The sequence below is a fragment of the Pinus tabuliformis genome, chromosome 8 (genome assembly GCF_031772625.1).
Source record: "Pinus tabuliformis cultivar Carrire ecotype Pingquan chromosome 8, CPIR1, whole genome shotgun sequence".
Lineage (NCBI taxonomy): Eukaryota > Viridiplantae > Streptophyta > Pinopsida > Pinales > Pinaceae > Pinus > Pinus tabuliformis.
The window spans coordinates 420,623,507-420,646,402 of NC_142294.1; the positions used below are offsets into that span (position 1 = coordinate 420,623,507).

At 37.2% G+C, this 22,896-nt stretch overlaps 2 protein-coding genes across 4 annotated transcripts; both read left to right on the forward strand.

The window, feature by feature from the left end:
* The first annotated feature begins 508 nt into the window (after positions 1 to 508).
* Positions 509 to 4,305, forward strand: LOC149235850 (uncharacterized). Of its 3 annotated transcripts, XR_016246196.1 has the most exons (5): positions 510 to 1,156; positions 1,297 to 1,409; positions 1,513 to 2,633; positions 2,911 to 2,981; positions 3,962 to 4,305. XR_016246196.1 is itself a non-coding variant. In XM_089372255.1 (4 exons), exons 1-4 carry the CDS (start codon positions 677 to 679, stop codon positions 1,516 to 1,518), a joined length of 303 nt encoding a protein of 100 aa, XP_089228381.1. In that variant the 5' UTR covers positions 509 to 676; the 3' UTR covers positions 1,519 to 1,989. The 3 variants fall into 3 exon arrangements, 2 of the variants coding, with proteins under 2 accessions (XP_089228381.1, XP_089228382.1); XM_089372255.1 differs by lacking the exons at positions 2,911 to 2,981; positions 3,962 to 4,305 and having other exon boundaries at positions 509 to 707; positions 1,023 to 1,175; positions 1,513 to 1,989; XM_089372256.1 differs by lacking the exons at positions 2,911 to 2,981; positions 3,962 to 4,305 and having other exon boundaries at positions 532 to 642; positions 1,023 to 1,175; positions 1,513 to 1,989.
* Positions 4,306 to 4,482: 177 nt separating this feature from the next.
* LOC149235851 (uncharacterized) lies at positions 4,483 to 5,520 on the forward strand. The gene has a single exon (XM_089368687.1). It carries the CDS (start codon positions 4,483 to 4,485, stop codon positions 5,518 to 5,520), a length of 1,038 nt encoding a protein of 345 aa, XP_089224813.1.
* The last annotated feature ends 17,376 nt before the right edge of the window (positions 5,521 to 22,896 follow it).

A 22,896-nucleotide genomic window follows, 5' to 3' on the forward strand; every position in this document is an offset into this window, starting at 1 on the left:
CTCTTTCTATTTAAGAAGGCTCAAAAAAGAGGTTTTATTTAATTGAATCCTATGGGCCAAATTATTATTAATACCACGCCAAAAAAACATTATTAACCCTAATATTAGCACTAATAAAAATAAAGATGGAACATGGTATTGACCCATGGTATTCACATGGAATGTAGCATATTTAAAGCGACGAATTAAATTAGCATAGATCCATCTTTACTCTAGATCAAATATCGTGATATGCAAACTAACATAGAGTGAAAAAATATTTTATCCCTCTCGGGGCTTGGTAGATCAAGAGTAAAAATGGATCTTGTAATTTAATGTCACTTAAACATTTTAACTTGGTTAAAAAAGAATTAAAAAAAAAAAAATCAATTATTAATTACAACGTAAGGCGTTCCCTCTGAGAAAGACATCCCTAAAATGTGATGTGTGCGATTCTGTGCCATTGATTTTATGTTAGACGATTGGGGTGTTTTCAGCCGTTGATTTAATCCTTTTTCTAGAAAAATATTTTTTTTCCCACCTGCTGGAAGACAGAGAGGTACGATCTGGCAATGGGGCATGAAAGGCCAGGAGGCAATGGGGCATGAAACGGCAGGCCTCTGGCCATGAGAATGGTATTGTAGAGGCGAGAGCGAGAGAAGGGTGAATAAACTAGATCCTCTGTGAATAAACCAGAATGCCTCTGTTTTCCCCTGCTCCACGACCGTGTACATGTTTACCAGCTTCTGCGTCTCTTTGCTTTCAGCGTCCTCTTTTCTTTTCCGTTCTCTGTTTTATTTTGTTCTGTTTTGTTTTGTTATATCTGTTTATAAGTTTCATTTAGGTTTCCTCTGGTCTCTTATATGATTTTCTGTGATGCTGTGTATTTCTTCTTTTTTTCCCAATGTTGTACAGTTTAAATTTATACGATCTTCATTATATTTTCTGTACAGTTTTCAGTTTAATTTGTAATGATCTTCATCATATTTTCTCTGGGGTTTTCACGCATGAGAGTTAAACTTTTAAATATTTGAACTCCTCAGCATGTACGGTTCTGCTATATGAATATCTGCAATCGGACATGGAGTTTAAGCAGTATTGGAAGAGACAAGGGAAAAAATTAGTTCCTTGTGTGAAAGACTCCGTAAAGGATTTGGAAAAAAAGTTTGCGCGAAGGGTGAATAAACTAGATCCTGGTTTGCAGTACTGTACAGTGATTATTATTTGCTAATATGTAATATATTTTTGACATTTTTATGTTGTTAATTGGTATTGAAATCTGATTAAATCTACATTCCTCATCTCTGCCATTTACAGAGGATTGCCTATATATATTCGCTATCTCTGCCGGCTGCAGAGGATTTGCTTTAAGTGGAATTGGAGGAGGGGCTGCTGCGGCAGATTGGCTTTTGTTGAAGGAGGAGCTGTGGGTAATGTTTCTTGCCCGCCCACTCATTGTTTTGACAATTTGTAGGATAAAATAATAGCCATGAATTAACCCTTTAATATCTTGCATTCAAATTTGTTTTACAGATTTAACTGGAATTGGAGAAGGGGCTGCTGCGGCGGATTGACTTTCATTGAAGGAGGGGCTGCTGCGGTGGATTAGCTTCCGTTGAAGAAGGGGCTCTGGCGGATTAATATTGTGCGAAATTCAAAATATTGTGCGGATTAATCCTTTTTCTTATGGAAAACTATTTTTTTTCCCACCGGCTGGAAGACAGAGAGGACGATCTGGCCATGGGGCATGAAAGGCCAGGAGGCAATGCGGCATGAAAGGCCAGGCCTCCTGGCCATGAGAATGGTATTGTAGAGGCGAGAGCGAGAGAAATTGCGATTGGCCATAAATGCATTCGCCATAAATGCAGTTGCTGGAGCGATGAGGTTTAAAAAGAATGAGTATGAGTGGAGCCATGCTTCAAATTCGATGAGAAAGAGGGATGCGTCCGTCCCAACAAATCTCAGGGCCATTGACGCAGAACTTTATCCGGTGTTAAGATGGACTTGCAATGAATTGTCAGAATTCCATCTAAATATTTTTTTTTCTAAATTGTGCAGCATTTCTGGAAGATGAAGAAATTGCTGTGCAGACGCTGGTGCAGATGTGGGACGCGGAAGGTTTCCTCAACAAGCCAGGGACACCTTATTTTATGGATGCTTGGCGGCAATGCATTGATGAACTGGTAAGAAGGTGCTTGGTGGAGCGTGTGGAGTATATTGTTGATGATGACTATCACAGTGTCGAGTATTTAAAGATTCATGAAGTTTTTTGTGACATGGCAATTGACATAGCCAAAAGGAGGGAACATGCTTATTTGCAGCAGGTCAACAGTTGCGGATCTTTCCGACTGACAAAGTTTCCAGGGATTGCAGACGAATATCGGTGGGCTATAATGCTATTCGTAATCTGCCAAATTATTTGAGATGTTCAGAACTGAGGAGTTTGGTTTTAGCCTCCAATATTCGTTTGGAAAAGATGCCAGAAGAATTGTTCAACAATACCCCGTCTCTTCAGGTTTTGGATTTGTCATCCACTCCCATTAAAGGATTGCCAACCTTGAAGCAACTTCAATAGCTTCAGTTTCTCAACTTGTCTAACTGCTCCAAGCTTGCTGATTTTCTTGACAGCCTCTGTAGTATCCTGTCACTTAAAGGTTGGATTTGTCATACACTCCAATAAAATCATTGCCTGAGAACTTTTGTAATCTATCTAGTCTTCAAGTTTTGAATGTTAATTCTTGAATGTTACATTCCGTAACTCGCCATTCTGGAACATACATCCAGTCTATTGCAGGTTGGTAATTAATAAAAAAAATTTCGAGTGTGAGAGTTAAGCAAGTTTTGTGTTGATTTGTATTTGTTTGCAATAAGAATACATTGGAATAGATGTTGTTCTTATTCACAGCATTTCTCCTACATACTGTCCTGCAGGAATGTGGTAATAAAACATGTGACCATATTGGCTCCCCTTGATGCCCCTGACACAGATGGGATTGATCCAGGTAGTTTTCGCTGCTAACGATGTTTTATTAGTGGTTCTGTTTGCATGCTTTGATGAACTCACTCCTAGTTCTATCTCATTTTCTAGATACTTTCTTTTTGTCCAATTATCATGAATGTTGTTTAGAATGTTGCCTAGGGCTAAATTGCTGCCTAACAGAAATGATGTGAAAAGTACAAAGAATGTGGATTCAGTCAAGGGATGAACTATAGGATTTCTGTTTATCAACTTAAGTAAATATTTCTATTGCCTGATAACATAGGGTTACATTTTAGTGTTGATACAGTCTTCCATTGGACAGGCCCAACCAGATACAAAATTTCAGTCTTTTCAAAAGAGTTTTAGTCCAAAAACTAGCCCTGTTGACTATATCTAGAAGTCTAAAAAATGTAACTGGGCCTCTAGGGCCTGTAAGGAAAGCCCCAGGTGTGATTACTTGTTAACATGTCTGAAGAAGTTCTATCTACAAGAATTTTAATTTGCGGCAATGGCCTGATATTAACCAAATGTATATTGATAACCGTCAACATTGAGGGAGCCCCATTGGCCTTAAGCTATACAGGCTGAGTTTATTTGGAACTGAAACTGCCCATAACGGGTTTATTCTATTATGCTTCTGTATAGATTCTGAGTTTTGTTTCTTGATTATTGAATATACTTAAATAGGATTTCATCCTTTAAATTATCACAGTTGAAAGGCACTTTGTCTATGGTTTATGCTATGCTCATAAGGAAAAATTAGTCTTCCATTTCTCTTGATTTAATGTAGTATAACTATCTTGTTTCTGAAATTTTCACCTTTTAATAAACATAACTCTGCTATTTTTCCTTCCAGTCACCGAGGGCAATGGAATGTCGTGGTGGCAAGTCTTCAGCCCAACCCACAGCATTTCAGTTCTTAATTCAAACTCACATAATCATTTTTATACTGGGACCGACTCTATGCTGGCTCACAAATTTTACGCACAATTTTTGGAACAGGATTTTATGGTCATGTTTTGGCTGCAAAACAAGCTGCTCAAGAAAATCATTCCCTGTTCTTTATTCTTGAAACTCCACATAGAGACGGTCAAGGTGGTGAATTAGGCACCAATAGTGAACATGATTCCAAGCAGGATGTACCAAATAAAAGTGCCATAAAACCCTTAGCAGAGATAGCTCAGGGCAGTGGCCTTTTGGGAAAAATGACACCATCACCAGGTGACATGGCTTCAAGTGTTCCCATGGGCTCACAGAGGCATATCTTGGCCAGTCCACTTCACTCTTCTGCCCTAAAGGCTTTAGCCTCATCGGCTTTCACATCGCAAAATTTATTGGCACTGGATTCGGGATCAAATTTTGCTTCCACCGCAAGTTCTGCCTCTTCTTCTGCAGGTTGTGACTTCCGTGATGTGGATCAAATTCCTGCGTTTGCACATTCTTTCTATTCCTTACTTGTAGATTTGCATGATATGTTTAACAATCTTCCTGCCCTAGAAAGGGCATTAGTTTGTGTTCGGAAGATGCTTCTTGAGGTGGAGAAAGGCAAAGAGGTGGATTGCGAAGTGTTATCTCATGTTAACAAGTTTCGGGTTGCTGTTGAGGGACTCAGAGTTGCTCTGAATTCTAAGGCACGTAGTCCTCTTAAGCAAGAGCAAAAGCTCCCGAAAGATGCAGACTTCTATGAGCTTCCTTATGAAGACAAGTGCCATGCTCTGTTTGCCCAAGCCCTGAAAAGACAGGCTAAAGATTTTGGAACAGTAGTTGCAATTGTCGACGCCAGTAGCTTGGCTGGAATTAGAAGTTATTGGAATACTTCTTTGCCCCGAGACGTGGCCGACTTAGCTGACAATTGTTTTATATCTGATACTTTTGACGATGCTTCTGAAGGGGAAGATCCAAAGAGAAGAAATGTGCTTGGAGGAAAACCTGTAGTAGCAGTCGGTGCAGGAGCAGCAACTGTTGTGGGTGTAACCTCATTTTCAAAAATTGTTCCTGTTTCAACTATAGCGAAGATGGTCACCTTTAAAGTTCCTACTATTGTGAAATTTGGCCTACTGCAAACAAAGAGAACTGCAGCTGTTGCCTTAGGAAAAGTTTTCACTCCTGCTAAACTTCTAGCTCCAGCTTCTAAGGGAATTATTCCTGGGAAAATAGGCTTTGGTTATGGAGTTCATGTTCCTGCCACTGCGAAGACAGCAGCTGCAGCAGAGAAGCTCCGAGCTGCAACTCACAGTGTTATAGCAGCTGCTGAACGGTCGAGCTTGTCAGCTATGAGAACAGCCTTTTATGGTATCATGCGTAAAAGACATGGAAAGGCAACTGGAGGTACTCCTTGGGTAAGCTTTGGTGGCAGCATTCTGGCTTGTACAGGGCTTTTAGCTTTCGGGGATGGGATAGAATGTGCTGTTGAATCTGCTCATGCAATGCCTACAATAGCCCGATTAGGACGTGGCCTTGAAAAGTTGCGACATGCATCCCAAGTTGTGCACCAGATGGATTCTGCACAGGCATGGGAAACAGTTTACAATTCATTGTATAATCTTCATAACAAGAAATGATCTGTCTGAACATATTCTTACTTAAGATTACCGTGAGACTGAAACAAAGCTTCGTTCTTTATTAAATGTGCACAAAATTCATACTGTAGGGCAAGCTATATCTATGGTCAGGTGGGGAAAGTGGAATAAAATGGCAGCAAGGGATTAAAGTTAATACTATTGCGGCAATGATTTCCAACCTTGGAGTCTATTAAATCTGTCAAATACTGTAAATATACGAGGCTCAGAATTGATTTTGAGAAAGCTTGAAGTGACAATAAACTTGTGTATACATGCTCTTGGAGGTTCTGAAACTAATGCAACAACAGATATAACTAGCATTTTTGGCCCTTGCGTATGTTACTTAAGAACATGCTGTGACATGTGGTGCGTCTGCTAAGGCAGAGATGTTTATGGTAATGGAGTGGCGCTTTTGGAATTACTTGCCACCTCTGGCAAGAAGTCTTTGGATCCATCGTTTTCTTGCTATGGGAATAGATGCAACATCATTGCTTGGGCATGCATGCTTGTTAACGAAGGTAGGGAACATGAGGTTTTCACCCCTGGCTTACGGGACACAGCGCCTCGTGAAGATCTCAAAATCACTTCACCTTGCTATAATGTGTCCTGTAGATATACTTTGGGCTTCTCCTTCACTGAGGCAACTTGTGAAGCGCTTAACACAATTACAACATCCTGCACTGAGCTAGTCATGGCCGTTCCATATTTTTATCCGAGTATGGAATTCAAGGCTGAGAATCCAGTCCTTTCAATTCTAATACATCCAGTCTCCTGACCAAACTTGGGCTTAATTTTTTCAAATGATTGGAGCAGATGCTTTAAAGATATGAAAGCTCCTTCACCAGTTTCTTGAAAATCATTATACTTGGCGATGCTTACTGGCTATAGTACCTTGCACATGTAATGAATCAAAATTACGAGCAATCTACTCCTCCTGTTTGGTGTTACAGTTGCCACAGAGGGTTTCTTTTAGTGTTTTTATTCTCTTCCCAAAATGTCCATGTTTTTGAATTCCCAAAGAAAACATACCATAAGGGTGCAATTGTTCATAAGTTTATGTCCATCCCAGTTTGCCCCTTTATAAAATAATTAATAAATGAAAAGCTGCTAATCTTTTGGATACGTGAATGTCTCATATGGATGTGCTTCTACTGTTAAGCCTGTTGACCCATAGGCTTTTGGTCCTATTAAAATTTAAAACCCATACATATGAATTCTCAGCGTAGGAATTATGAGGTTGCATGACTAGATTTCTCTTTATTTGCATGCAAGCTGCATTGTCAAATTAAATGGATCAGTCGCATTGCTTAGTGAACTCTAATACTGTAGACAGTAATACTTAATTACAATTGTTGGAAATACTGAGAGATGGGGTTAATCAGCGTTTCATTACAATTAACAATTTTTTGCTTAGTGAACTCTAATACTGTAGACAGTACTACTTAATTACAATTGTTTGTTGGAAATACTGAGAGATGGGGTTAATCAGTGTTTCATTACAATTAACAATTTTTTAGCTTTGTAAACATTTAATACACCTAAATTATGAAACAGATATAATATAAGAAACACTTAGAATGCTTTTCAAAACAGTCTTCAACTTATTTAATACACCTAAATTATGAAACAGATATTTTATAAGAAACACTTGAATGCTTTTCAAAAACAGTCTTCAACTTATTACAACACTTGTGAGGACACCAATCCTCTGTAAGCACCGACTTACAAAATTAGCAGATCCAACCTGTCAAGAAGATGAGGACACCAATCCTTAGTAAGAACCAATTTACTATATTTGTAGGTACCAACCTACAGGAGACTCCAATCTCCTCAGCTGAGCACCAACTCAGCGATTTGTAGGCACTAACCTATTTTTTCAAAATATTTCACTTTTCCTGGTTCCCACAAATTGCCTTTCTTTACTAAGGGTTGTCACCCAACAATGCCACTCTCAAGTTTGCACCTTCAATCCTGGTCATAGCCACTTGTCCTTCTTCTTTGTCCTGCTTTCTGGTCCTTGACTTGTCGTTAATCCTTGTTTTTCCTTATTGTTTCTGATCTGTTCCTCTTGACCTATTCAACCCCAATTCTTCTGCCCTAGTCACCATGAAGTCTTCATTTCATCCACTTCTGCGTGTAACACACCTGCCTCATACTGAAACATAACTCGGACTCCTCAACTTGACCTCCTGAATAGAACTCGGCCAGACTTTGCCCTCTTCAACAGAACTCGGGTAGGACAACGAACTAGCCTCCACAAAAAGCCAGAACTCGGCCTGCAACTAGCCCTTAAAAGAGACTGAAACTCAACAACATCTGGACTTGAACTACAAAGGGCTGAAACTTGGCCTCCACAGGGCTAAAACTCGGCCTTCAAAACAGAGTTCGGTCTCCTAAATATCCAGCAGAAGTAACACTGAATTTGGCCTCAGAACTGTGCTATAGAAAGACCTCCAACAGGGCTAGGGCTTGGTTTCCTTAACTGCTGAACTTGGCCCTAAACACACCAGAACTTTAGCCCTCAAGACAGGCCTTCAAGATACCAGAACTCGCTCTCAACATTAGTCCCTGAACTTGGATTCAATAGGGCTACAACTTGGCCTCATCAACAGGCCTGAGACTTGGACTGAACAAGGCTGCATCTTGGCCTCTTCAACAGGCCGGAAATTTATCCTTAACAAAACTGTAATTCAGCTCTTAAGATACCAGCACTCTGCCCTTAAAACACACTTCAAACAACCAGAAACCCGTCCCAAAAAATTATGCTAAAAACCTTCCCAACTCGGCTTCCTTGCTACTCCTCAAACTTGGCTCTCCTTCAGTTCGGATCTGTGGTCTGTCTCAGACCTAATTCTTCACTCAACCAAGTTTTCCAGCCTTAAAATGAGCCACACATGTGGCCTTAAAAAGACCTCCAACAGGGCTAGGGCTTGATCTCCTTGACTGCTGAACTTGGCCCTCGACACATCAGAACTTCAGCCCTCAAGACAGGCCTTGAAGATACCAGAACTTGGCCTCAACATTAGTCCTTGATCTCGGCTTCAACAGGGCCGCAATTTGGCCTCTTCAACAAGCCTCAGACTAGCCCTCAACAGGGCTGCATCTCAGCCTCTTTAACAGGCCTGAAATTTGGCCTTAATGAAACTGTACTTCAGCTTTTAATATACCTGCACTCTGCCCTTAAAACATACTTCAAGCAACCAGAAACCCTTCCCAAAAAATTATGCCAAAAACCTTCCCAGCTGGGCTTCCTTGCTACTCCTCAAACTTAGCTCTCCTTCAGTTCGGATCTGTGGTCTGTCTCAGACCTAATTCTTCACACAACCCAATTTTTCAGTGTTAAAATGGGCCACACATCTCGCCTTAAAAAGATCTCCAAAAGGGCTAGGGCTTGGTCTCCTTAACTGCTGAACTTGGCCATCAACACACCAGAACTTCAGCCCTCAAGATACCAAATCTCGTCCTCAACGTTAATCCCTGAACTCAGTTTCAACGGGGCTGCAACTTGGTCTCTTGAACAGGTCTGAGACTTGGCCTCAACAAGGCTGCATCTCAGCCTCTTCAAGGGACCTGAAATTCAGCCTTAACAAAACTGTAATTCAGCTTTTAATAGACCAGCACTCTGCCCTTGAAACTTGCTTCAAACAAGCAGAAACCCTTCCCAAAATATTATGCCAAAAACCTTCCCAACTCGGCTTCCTTGCTACTCCTCAAACTTCAGTTCGGATCTGTGGTCTGTCTCAGACCTAATTCTTCACACAACCGAGTTTTTCAGCCTTAAATGAGACACTGACTTGCTCTTGCGGCTCAACCGAGGACATAGAAAGCAGGATGCATAGTTGGGGTCACCAATTTGGATTCGTCTCTCTTAGGAGCTTCCATGTCTAACACCAAAGTAAGCCCAATGACAAGATAGAGTTTGATGGTTATTAGTTAGGAGGATGACCATCAATAATTTCCACCATATTCTCATTCCTAGGGCCAGAAGTGAAAAGGTATCATCTTATTCCTTTTTGTCTCGTGAAGTAAATATTTCTATTGCCTGATAACATAGGGTTACATTTTAGTGTTGATACAGTCTTCCATTGGACAGGCCCAACCAGATACAAAATTTCAGTCTTTTCAAAAGAGTTTTAGTCCAAAAACTAGCCTTGTTGACTATATCTAGAAGTCTAAAAAATGTAACTGGGCCTCTAGGGCCTGTAAGGAACTAAAAAAACAAAAATGTTGCATGAGGATAAACAAACTAATTGAGAAAACCATCATGAGGAGTGATCAGATTCAGTGGCTTTTACTTTTATGGGCTACTTATTGCTGCCGAGAGAGCAACTTGGTTTTGGAGGGATGACCATGTGCCTTTCAATGTGTCAAAGCCTTTGATCTATTGCTGCCAATTGTCTTTGCATACGATCCAAGGAGAGAAGCTGCCTGGAGAGCAGCCTGGTTCTAGAGGGATGCGCATGTGCCTTTCAATTTGTCCAAGCCTCTGAACCATAAACACTAATTGTCTTCGCATACGATCTAGGGAGAGAAGCATGTCCTCTCTGGTTGCATTTTTTCAAGGAGAACCCTACGAAGGAAAAATTTCAGGTGCCAGTGGATGTCCACAGTGTACATATATTGGTTGTATCTTCCTCGAGTATGACCAATGTTGGTCATCCACTATGCAACCTCAGCCAAAACTTCGGAATCAGTGAGGGTGCACTGCTCATTTTCCAACTCTCGTTTAAGCTGAATCAATTCATCTTGAATTGGCTGCAGTGTAAGTTCCCTAAACCTGGCTGCTGAGCTTTCTACTCTCGTTTGGGCCTTGGCGAAGCCACGCTCCTGGTAATGAGTCGCACCTAAGCGGACTGAGCATGTTGATGCAGCATGTCTTGCTGCTCAAACAGAGTAGGGGAGTCTGCTGGAATGGAAAGTGTTTTTGACTCGAGGTTGGACCTCCCAGAGTGTCTTGGGATGGGCTGTGAAGATCCAAGGATGATCGTCATTGGCTTGGGCAAGGGGCGAAGGGGAGCTAATAGGCCCATATCTAGGGGCAAGCCTTGTGCTACTGCTAACCCCTTAACTGAAAACTACAGACCACTCAAAAACGACCATAGTGAGAATTTAAAAAAAAATGCCGTAAAGAAAAGACCCTAGACCTGCAAAATGTGGCACGGACACATTCCATCATTGGAAGAGAGTGAAATTTGGAATGAGTGCTCCTACTGGCATGGCTAATTCCATCCCCTTCCTCACTGAGATTCAGGAAAGCCTAACAATGGACTAGGAGGTCACTAGGAAACCATTGAGGCAGGCCAGAGGTCTCAGCCTAAACATCTGACTCCACTGCCAATGTGTGCATTATCCCAAAATAGCCACAAGACACAGAACCATAACAACATAATCCTGAATTCGCTCTCCACAACAACTAGAAGACAATGAAATTGCAAGAGCCAAGGACGAGCATTTTCTTGATAAACATCCTGAGACTTGAGAACTGTCTAGAGGATTTCCAATATACAATGCATAATAAAAGCTTGGAGCAAAATGCAAAAGCTAAGTGCCTTTGCCTGCCCTTGAATAAATGTTGAATTGATGGGGCAGAGCAAAATGACAAAGCTCTTGATTGAGATGAAATCCATCAAAAATACAAAATCAAGTTGGATGGTGCTACGTCTCATTGAGCAGTGGATGGTGTAATGAGGGAGGAGCTTCATGTGTGTGTTGGAACTCCCTTGCTTGTTCCATGTACCTTTCAATCCTCTAGAGGGGTGTGCTCCCACGTCCCCTGCGCGTGTTGATTGGTGGGATGGTGGCATCCCGTCCCCCACCCTCTCATGCTTCTGGCATCCCATTCGGGGAGTACTACCTTATTCCTTTAAGGTAGTCGTGTATCATATTTTGTCCCAATAAAATTTTATTGTTAAATAAACATAGGTTTGAAGTCTATCTTGCAAGTGCATTACTAATTAATAAATGATCATAGTTCCAAACTTGCATGCATCAACTGGGAACTAGTGTGCAACTCCATTACATCCATATCCTTGAGAGCTTGTGTTATCCATGTTGATGTAATTAGATGTAGCCTTAAACCTATTTATTTAAGGAGAAGCACCATTCGGAAATTTTAGGAAGCTTCTCTCAAGAGTAGTAAGTTCCCACAAATTCTTTTTTGTATCATTTTCGAATAAGAATTGATGTTTATCTTCTTTTTTTATTTAATGACCTTATCTTCTTTAGCACATCTCTAAACATACTTAACTACTCTCTAAAATATCTTAATATGTTGTTAACAGGAAATCTATATAAGATTCTTTATAAAAGTTGTTACTACACTTTTCCCAAGCTACCTTATCCTGTTCATTAGCAAACATCTCTTTTGTAACATTGAGTCATTTGTGGACATTAAAAGCATTTTCCTCTGTCTTTCTTTCTTTGATATTAAGTTTTTTCTACTGATTGGAGATCATATTACATGATGCATGATTAACAAATGCTTCTTATTTGTACGAAAAATACACTGGAGATATAAAAGACTTAAGACACATGATAAATGAAGAGCTTGGTTTTATTTATCTAGATCACAATATCACGCATATGAAAATTATTTCACCATTTGAAAAACTTCTTATTTCTTTATCCACTCACTATATGAGTTCCATTGGGAATGTAGAGCCTTACAACAATAATATATTAGTGCAATTTTCAAAATTTCATATAATCTACTAATTATCAGCACTAAAGTCTTTATAAATGAAGTTGAAGCACTAAAAAATGGTGCTTGCCTTTTAATTTAAAAGAGAATTATCATGGTAAATTGGTATAAGAATATTAGTAGAAAAAATCACCTAGTCATAAGCCTAAAAATTGGCAAAGGCTAATTCTTCATGTGGCATAATCAATTAACCATGTGATCTTGCTACATGATGCAAAAAAAATGACCCATGGATCCTAAAACTTTTTAGGGTTCTTTTTCAATTCAATAGGCTTTTCTTCTTCGTCTTCTTGAGAGGGTAAAGATAATGACTCAAGAATGACTCTAAGCTTACTAGATAACCAAATTCTCAGCATACCTTGCAATTTTCACACTAGCCACTTACGGATTTTCAATCAATGTTTAGATAATAAATAATGGATGGGCATAAAAAAACATAAACATTAACACCAAAAATAATAATAATCACATGAACCTACTGAGAAAGTGGAAACACATAAGATATCATCTTCACATTGGATACTTTGGAGAAAGGCAATCTTGAGTACCATGATCAAATAAAGAAACACGGAAACACATAAGATATCATCTTCACGTTGGATACTTTGGAGAAAAGCAATCTTGAGTACCACGATCAAATAAAGAAACACCAGACTACGGGAGAAGTGAGTGTTAATTTTTAAAATTTTGATATAAACATTGGTTTTCAAGAGATTGCAATTAACAATGTACAAATTACTGAATAAATAATTACCAATTAAACTTTTAAGTCACGTTTTAAAGGTGCAATTAAGTTGAGCTTTCATCTTGTCATTCAATTGATGGACATTGAATATTAAATATAACATAAATATATAGGAGTAGCATGTGAGTGTCAGCTTTATAAAGAAGATTCTTTTTATTATTAATAAAAATATAGATAGTTAGTTTCATTTTAAAAGGTTATAAATATGAGTTATAAATACAAGACTTAAAAGGTTGTAAATATTTAAAGGGTTGTAAATATGAGTTATTAATTGTTTTTACTCAAAACCTGATAAATAGCAATTTAGCAATTTCTTTTTAATTGAGTGACTCAAATTCATGTTTCTTTAGGTTGAAGGTAAACCCACTAAAGTGGAAAAACTGTGATGCCAATAATTAGAGGGATTGTCATCATGGGGTGATAAGAAATTTAATATTCCAAGAATTTAATATTCCAAGAAGAGGAGGTAGTAGTAGATTCTAAATAAATTAGAAATGCAACAACATAAATGTTTGCAACGAATTTAGAGAGATCCACCTTGTTGAATAATGCACACATTACATGGATGATGGATTTCCGCACTTTATGCCTTACGGCGTTTTCTTTGCAACATCTGGTGCAAATGCTAGTTCTATTAATTTTTATAAATTACTAATAGTAGTTTTTAAGCTCTAGGTTTATGATAACCCAGGGTATTGACCCATGGTAATACCATGGTATTCATGTGAGCATGGACTATTTAAAGGGGAAATTCTATCAGCTTAGATCCATCTTAATTCCGGGTCTACCAAGTGCTGGGAGGGATAAATAGATTTCATCCCTCTAAGAGCGGTATATGTGGAGTTAAGATGGATATAGGTTGGTTTTTATGACAATGAAGATATCAAATAGACTTAGGAAATTATATTTTAAAAAAAATCTTAAGGTGAATGGTTAAAGCTACATTTAGTCACTTCACAAAATTTAGTAAAAAATACCGATATCTCCATTAATATTGGTTTTTCTGATTTAACAAAAAAAAATTCAAAACAATGAAATCTTAACTCTTTCTGCATCACCCTCGCAGAAGAGAGATAGTCGCTGCCCAAATTTCCCACCATTTTTCAAACATTCTCAATATGATATCTTCATGAAAAAGTTAAGGTACTGATCTTGGATTAGTTGTTTGAAAAATATGCTGGTTTGTACAACCTTTCATCTTCTCTACTATTCTTAGTTTGTCGTAATGATCTGTAGGGGTTGGGTCACTGCACCATATTGTCCTAAAAGGCGGAGATTGTGCACCAAAAAGGAAATTAATCCACATGTTACAACGTTGTTAAAAATGGTATGAAGGTAGTGAATTATGCTAATAAGAAATTTAGATTGGGAGAGATGTAATTAAATTTTATTATTTAATTGAAGATTTCCAATTAAAATGATAATAAATCTACATTTATATATTGATTGGAAGGCTTCTGACAATGGTCACTTCTTTCCATTAGATCCCCTTCAGGCCTTTAGGATACCTACTACTTCATTATATTATATAGTTGGGGCTTGCTACCTGTTGGCGTGTTGGGGTAAACAAACTTGATGTGTTTTTTTTTTTATCTCGCAGTTGAAGTCTATGGAATAAGAAATAAATTTGATATCTTGGCAAAAATGGTAGCTTGACAAAATTGGTAGAGAAAACATTAATCTCTCCTACCATGACAAATATGGCCACTAAAACTTGCAACATTGTTTGTAGGAAGTGAAAATTATGTTTCTTTTTTCCAAACATGTATGTTAGTATATTACAGTTTAATGAATATGTTTTATTATTATCATATATGGTTTCATACTTTAACAAAACATTCACCAAGACTTCCACAATGTTTTATTATTTAGTGAAAGATTTTCCAAGATCTTACAAGATTTTATAATTCAGTGAAAGGTTCGCCATGAATATACAAGATAATATAATATGGTGAGAGATTCGCCAAATATATATATATATATATATATATATATATATATATATTATATTAGTGATAAAATTGCCTCCCATTTTTCCTATGTATCATGGGGATTTGCCCATTTATTATACATATAAATTTAGGGTGGTTCTTAAAATTTTCCCTGTGAGAAAGTGAAGACTTAGAATTTAGGTTATCTCAATTAGAGAAGAGAGTTAAGGAAATGGATGGTAGCATGTTGAAAAAGGTGGATTTATCGCGTTCTCATGAAAATATTAAAAGAGAAATGGAAAATAATATGAATGAAAATAAGGAATAAATATAAAAGAAAATGAATGAAAATAATTAAGCGATACAAAAGAAGATGAATGAAAATGAAGAAGAAATACAAATTTCCATGATTTCCATGGAATATATTATCTTAGAGAGACTTCCTAAAAGGGATGTGGAGAACCAAGGAAATAATCAACATAAGGAGAAGCATGTTGTTGAGAAACAATCTCATATGAGGAGTATTCTATCACAATTGGAGAGCATAAATTTTGAATCACAGAACCATAATCATGAACTTTCAATCCAAGACCTACATCATCAGGGCTTCAATTCAGCACCAAGGAACTACTACATTCCAAAGATTGATATGATGAAATTTGATGGTAATTATACTATAACATGGTTATTTCGCATGGAAAAGTAAATTGATCTACAACAAGTGATATATTTGCAAAAGGTAAATATTGCATTCATTTTTTATAACAAGACCAACATGTATGATATGGATGACTTTGTGAAAGAAAAAATGATTCTATGATATCTTGGTTCATTTTTTATAGAGGAATTGACAAAAAATTATGGGGATATTAGGAGCAATAAATTATTTAGTCAATTGATCAGCCTTCAACAAAATGATCCAGTTAGAGAGAAAATTCAAAAATTCCAAAGGTTGAGTCTCAGAGTAAAGAATAACTTGTTAGACATATTTATGGGAATTTTAAAGGAAATCGTGTAACATGAGGTGTGTCTCTTTGAACCTAAATCATTCGAGGGTGATTTTAGTCTAGAAAGGAAAGTTGAATGTAAAAATATGGCCATTAGAAGATTGGTCACTAATAAATATAGAGAAAGCAATGTTCCTTTTCCTAAACCAACAAGGTTGAATCCTCAACAAATAGCTGAAAAAGAGTAAAGGGACTATATTTAAATTGTGAAAACAAGTAGAGTATGGGCATAAATTTAGTGAAAATACATTATTCTACAGAGATTGTGAAGATGAAAAATATCAAGAAGTGGAAACTTCACAAGATCTAGAGGTAGAAAAGACTACTCAAACAATATATTGTCATACATTGGCCAACATCACTACTCCACAAACACTCAATATAGAAGGATATATCAAAAGGAAAATGTAACAATATTAATTGATTTAAGTAGTACCCATAAATTCATCAATTACATATTGGAAAATTTTCTTAATTTCTTTATATATCCAACCCTAGAATTTCAAGTGATTGTGATGGAGGTGCCATAAATTAGTCAGGGAAGTGTTATAATGTTATGTTAAACATGGGGGAGTATTTATTGTTTAGTCACATTATTGGAATCCAAGTGGGTGGTGTTTATATTGGATTAGGGGTTCAATGGCTAAAATAATTTGGAACAATGGCCATTAATTTCAAATATCCTTTCATAAGATTTTTCTGAAAAGGAAAGGAAATTGAGCTTAGAGGTGTCCAAGGGAAACCTAGAAAAGTGACAATTTCTAATAGCATAACAAAATTTCTAAAATAAACAAGAAATTTTGTTCATTATATGTTCAAACATCTATATGCTTTCCTCCAATGAATCTTTAAAAAGTTATCAACAATCATGTTAAGGTATTTGGATAAATGACTATGGGTCTTTGGGATCATGACCACACTATTCATTTGCAACTTAGAAGTGTACCACCTAACATTAGGTATTATAACTATCCACGTTCACAAAAGAGTGAGTTTGATTGTATGGTTCAAGAAATGTTAGAGGCATGGATAATTCAACCTAGCTAGAGTGTTTTCTCTTCAGCAGGAGTGATGGTTATAGAAAAGGATGGTTTGTAGTATATGTGTCTAGACTATAGACAACTCAAGAAAATGACAATGAAAATTTCCTATTATTTCCATTGATGAATTGTTAGATGAATTTAATGGAGTAATTTTCTTTACTAAGTTGTATCTTCGTTCTAGATATCATCAAATTAGAAATACATTCCCAAAAAAACTTTATAACACATGAATGTTATTACAATATTTTTGTTATTCCATTTGGACTTATAAATGCACCTTAAACATTAAAAGCTTGATGAATTTTATTTTCAAACCCTTCCTTAGAAAATTTGTGCTAATTTTTTGATGCTGCATAATGATCTCCAACAAATATTTGGAAGAGAATGTACAACATGTTGATAGGTTCTTCACACTATTGGAGGAGAAACAACTATATGAAAATCCTTCCAAGTGTGCCTTTATGGTTAAAGAAATGGAATATTTGGGTCATATTGTATCACTTGATGATGTCAATGTGGATCCTAACAAAGAATTTTATGATGGAATGGCCAATCCCGGATACCTCGAAGAAACTTAGAGGATTCTTATGATTAATAGGATATTACTACAATTTTGTCAACAATTATGGTCACATAGAAACACCTCTAATAAAATTGTTAAATAAGGAGAATTTTCTTCGACTAAAGAAGCAACCAAATAATTTGAAAAACTTAAATAAGTTATGAGTACAACTCTCCTCATGGAGACACCTTCCTTCATAAGACTATTCATTATGGAGTGTGATGCCTTAGACCATGGAATTGGTGTAGTTTTGATGAAAGACAAAAGGACCCTTGCCTTTGAGAGTAGTGAACTTAAAGGAAATATTTTACTTAGACCCATATATCAGAAAAAAAAATTAGAAATACTACATATAGTTAGGAAATGACATCCATACCTAATAGGAAGACACTTCAAAGTAAAAACAGATCATGATAGTAAGAATTACTTCTTGGAGAAAAGACTATCCTCAAAAGAGAAACAAAAATGGGTCACAAATATGTTCCTTTATGACTTAGAAATTATTGAAAAAAATGGAAAAAAATAAAAAACTATGGCAAATGCACTTTCAAGGAAAGATGAAGACATAAATGGTTTACTATGTGTTATTTCCATTCCACAATCTGAATAGGTAGAATAAGAAAGGATAGAATGGCAACAAGATGAGAAGATATGTAAGATCATTCAATAGTTATAGGAGCACCTAGATGCAATAGAAAAACTTAAATGGAAAAATCATTTGTTATGGTATTAAGATCACTTATTCTTATGTAAGAATTCTCAACTAAAATAGAATATATTATTGGAATTTCACATTTCTCCTATGAAATAAATTTTAGGGTTCTCGAAGACATACCAGAGGATCAATAAATATTTATTTTGGGAAGTTCTTAAAGAATACGTCCAATCATTTGTGGCCAAATGTGTGGTATTCCAATGAAATAAAGGAGAGACTATCAGGATGCTCAGGCTCCTTCAACCATTAGCCATACCAAGCCAATGCTGGGAACAAGTTTCAATCGATTTTATTATAGGATTACCCAAATATGAAGGAAAGAGTGTCATTATGGTCGTAATAGGTCAAATGACAAAGTATGCCCACTTTTTCTCTCTTTGTCATCACGTTAAAGAAAGTATTGTGGCATAAGCATTCATGGAAATAATTCAAAAGATACATGAAATACCCAAGATTATTGTAAGTGACAAAGATGCAATTTTCACTGGAAATTTTTGGATTGAATTATTTTATTGTTTGGGTACTCAATTAGCTCACAAATCATCTTACTATCCTTAATTTGATGGGAAAATTGAGATTGTGAATAAATGTTTAGAATTATATCTACGTTTCTTTGCATCTAATAAAAAATCAGACTTGTTTAAATGGTTTCCATGTGTAAGCCCCACGTTAACCCAAAAACCCGTTATTAAGCCCTAGATATTGAGTGATTACATTTGTATTATTATATCATTATGTAGGCTAGAACCCCTCACCGTCCCACTTTATTGTAATTGTACCCTTTGTCTCCTATATATATAGTAAGGAGACCTAGTATTAGGATAATCAAATATTGTCTTGTTCATTGCATTTATTGTAAAAGGAGGTTTCCCCCTCAAATAGGACTACAAATATTGGGTTCTTATCATTTTAAGGTGCAAGGATCATAACATTATAATTTATTATCTTTCTAAATGAACATAATTACTTCCACTTGAATAGTGGGTCAATTTGATTAAAGGGTTGTCTTGCCTTACACATTGACTTAAGGGCCTTGTCGGCTGTCTCGACTTATGGGCTTAGTTGAAAAATTCATTTAGCCCCTCCAACAAAATCATAGGGGGGGGGTGACCCTAGCTATCACTTGGTGCTAGGATTCCAACAAAATTAATAATTCACACATTTGAGTCTCAATTTCATTTTTATTTATAGTTTCATCTCACTTCCTAGAGACATCTAGGGACACATGGTGAATTTCATCCTCGGGTATAAAAGCCAAACCATGAAATAGAAATGAGTTTAGTTAGATATTAAAAGTATGTTTTTCTAAGGTCCATACAATAATTCTACACACAAATTCTCGATCTAGTGTTTTGCAAAAATTTTATTGCTATTTACTAAGCAAAACACTACCTCCAAAAATCCTCAAATAAATCATTTTATGGCCTATCAAATCTTGGGATTGTGGTTCCCTAGGTATAATTTATCTGTAAAATTATGTGGATATTCCACTAGATAGTTCATCACGATATATATGATAAATTATTCTTAAAAAACTAAAATCTACACTATGAGGGTTTATTTCTCTTTATATTTTTGGATCTATAAATTACTATTTATTGTGCATGCATGCAAATTATAATCATGTATAAAATATATAAAAATAAAATATAAACTCATAAACCATAATTTGTACAAGATATTTCCCAAGAAACCCTTTCAAGAGAAAACCTAGCTAGAAGGTGAGGTTGCTCTAATCTCTTTGTATGAATAGAAAATACCTACAAGTACAAAGAAATAAGGCCTATGGCCCGTGGGATACTACATTTCACAGAATCATTTCTTTGTAATTGATGAGCCCCAAAAATGGACAAATATTTGGGCTCATCCAACCTCCTAATTTGACTTAATCCACCATTCTCATTTGTTTATTGCATGTTTTGATTATATTTATGTTAATAGAGTGAATTTGGTTAGTCATTATGCCAACAAGTCTAATGGGTGCTTTGTGTAGCCTTTTTGGTCAACTTAGAGACAAATTTGAAGGTCTTAATGAGCACTTGGCAGCCAAATTCGTGGGAGAACAAGCTAGAGGATTTGTAGGAAGGTGTCCCCCTCATTTATGGGCCCTTACCTCGAATTCTCCACCATCAGCTCGGAGTTCAAGGGCCACCGAATCAATCAGCTCAAGGGCAGCCAAGTAAGTCAAGTTGGACTGCTGTTAACTACAAGTCTTGGGCAGCCAAGCCCCTAACTTTTAGGAGGACTGTTGGGTCCTCAAATTGTATAAATAAGAAGGCTTGGGGCCTCATTTTGGTTAGCTAGTTAGTAGTCATTTCGTAGCTAGTAGTTAGTAATTCTTGGGATTAGCTAGTTAGTCATTTCGGTTAGCCAATTAGTCTTTTCTTTGTAAGCCAGTTTTGGCATGATATCAGACTTTTGATTATGAATAAAGGCAGTAGATTTTGATCTAATTCTGAGTTTCTAAGATAGCAATAGATCTCCTCGGTGTTGTAATGTTGTGTGCATTTCGTTTCAGCCCTTTGAGTTTTTACTTTCACATGCAATTTGAATTACAGGTTGTTAATTTAGTCTTTTTCATGAGTTTAGATAGGATTTGCTTATGGTGAATTGGTTTCCAGTTGCTTAGGTTAGCAGAGGATAGATATAATCTATTGGAGCTCCAGCAAAAAGGTTGTTAAGGCTCACTCCCATCTCATTTGGGATTGGGGTGCAGTCCATAACTAACCACCAAAAATACGCATTTCTCCACTTGATGATTGCTGCAACACAGTCACGGTTATGTTAGATGCTTCCATGTAATTCACACCTGCACCAAACTCCTTTACCACAGCTTCATGCACATTCTTCTTCATGTTTTGGATTGCTGTTCATTTAATTCATAAGCACAGGTAGTCTAGGTTAATGCATTTTCGGTTTGGTGACAGTCACAAGCATTTGTTTCATTTACACTGCTTTCCCTCGTTCCATTACCTTCTCCTCCATCTTGATCACGCATGCAAACACATCTTTGACCTCTGCTCCGCTCTGTTATCTCCCAAAGTCTTTCACTCCTCACGTAGCTTCACTCTTTAGCCCTTTCGTTGACATAGCCCTCTATCTTCCAACCCACTCCCTACACTCACTCCCCATCCTATTCCTCCACTTCTGAGCCATCACCAGCCTTATTCCTACCTTACACATCTCCCCCTACCATTCCATCACTCCTCCATCACTTCAAACACTCACGGTAGGTCATCCTGTAGCAGTTTGTAGACATCCTGTAGAAACCAGAGTATCCTGTAGGATCCCCTGCAGACATCCTGTAGGAGGCCACTCACTCGGTTGTTGAGCTTCTGAACGTGAGGAACCTCTGTGGATGGATGCTAAGGATCCCTAGGGACCTCTCCTAGCCTCCCCAACCTTTCCCACGCTTTCCTTCCTTCTCCATCCCATCTGCACAACCAAACCCTAGTTAGCACAAAATCACAATCATTCCATACACTTAAAGGAAAAATACAAAAACATGTCTTTTATGATGCAAGTAGCTTAGATCCATGCATTTTCACTTATTAGAGGTAATGACAGCATTGGTAGAAGTTGCATTCACATTCTTTGCATTATAGAGGTTAGAGTAGTCAAATTAGGGTTTCCTAGGTTTACATGCTTTGATTTGCTTTCAGTTCATTTTGTCAAGTAGAGTAGCTTTCCTTTGAGAATAGCTTTCGTCCATCAATTAGCAAGCTTCTTCTGAGAGCCTATAGAAGTTGGCTTGAGCCCTAGCGGACTTGTGCCAGCTGACCAAGTGACAGCTGCGACAAGAGCTAGTACTTGTGCATATAGCACTGTCGCTTCCAAGTTTGTACGAACTACCGGGTTGATAAAATTAAGAGACAGGAAGTCCCAGGAGTTGTAGCATTATTGATACAATATTGGAGCTCACCATCTTTTTGGCGCCGTTGCCGGGGAAGCGGCAGAGTATTGGTGATTGTTGCTATTCTTCTATTTTCCTTTACAACCTTCTGCTAAGTAGTTTATTTCATTTCCCTTATGCAATTTCATTTATGCAAAAGTAGATTAGCATTTCTTGCTTTCATAGATTAGTATTTCCTGCTTTCATAGATTAGCATTTCCTGCTTTCCTAGATTAGCCTTTCAATTCCGCAATTTCAATTCTGCAAGCGTAGATTAGTATTTCAATTTTGCAAGCGTAGACTAGCCTTTCCATTTCTGCAAGCGTAGATTAGCATTTCTTTCTTTCATAGATTAGCATTTCAATTCCGCAATTTCATTTCTGCAAGCGTAGATTAGCATTTCATTTCATGCTTTGTAGGAGTAGAGATAAGTTAGAAAAATGATTGCACAACCCCCCCACTGCTTCACACAGCCAACGTTCTTCTTCGATGGTTGTGATGAAAGAACCCCTGGGTGGACATCAAGACATATCTGAAGAACCTCTAGGGGAGAAGAAGAAAGAAACATTCCTCCGGAGCAAATGGCTACAAGCAGAGATGTTGGGAGAAACATCTTGTCCAAAGATGAATTTGAAAATCAGATCAAAGATTTCAAGAGTGATATGAGGCAGTTCCTTGCCATGCAACTAGATACCTTGCGGATCCAAAAGAAGCAAGAAGAAGCCAAGAGGGCTTTGGCCATTTGTTGTCCTAGGTGCACTAGAAAGCTTCCTTGGAACGA

Coding starts and splice junctions, on each gene's coding strand:
- LOC149235850 (XM_089372255.1), top strand. CDS start 677: ATGCCTCTGTTTTCCCCTGCTCCACGACCGT. Junction 708..1,022: donor TTCCCCTGCTCCACGACCGT/GTACATGTTTAC, acceptor TGAACTCCTCAG/CATGTACGGTTCTGCTATAT. Junction 1,176..1,296: donor GGTGAATAAACTAGATCCTG/GTTTGCAGTACT, acceptor TGCCATTTACAG/AGGATTGCCTATATATATTC.
- LOC149235851 (XM_089368687.1), top strand. CDS start 4,483: ATGCTTCTTGAGGTGGAGAAAGGCAAAGAGGTGGATTGCGAAGTGTTA.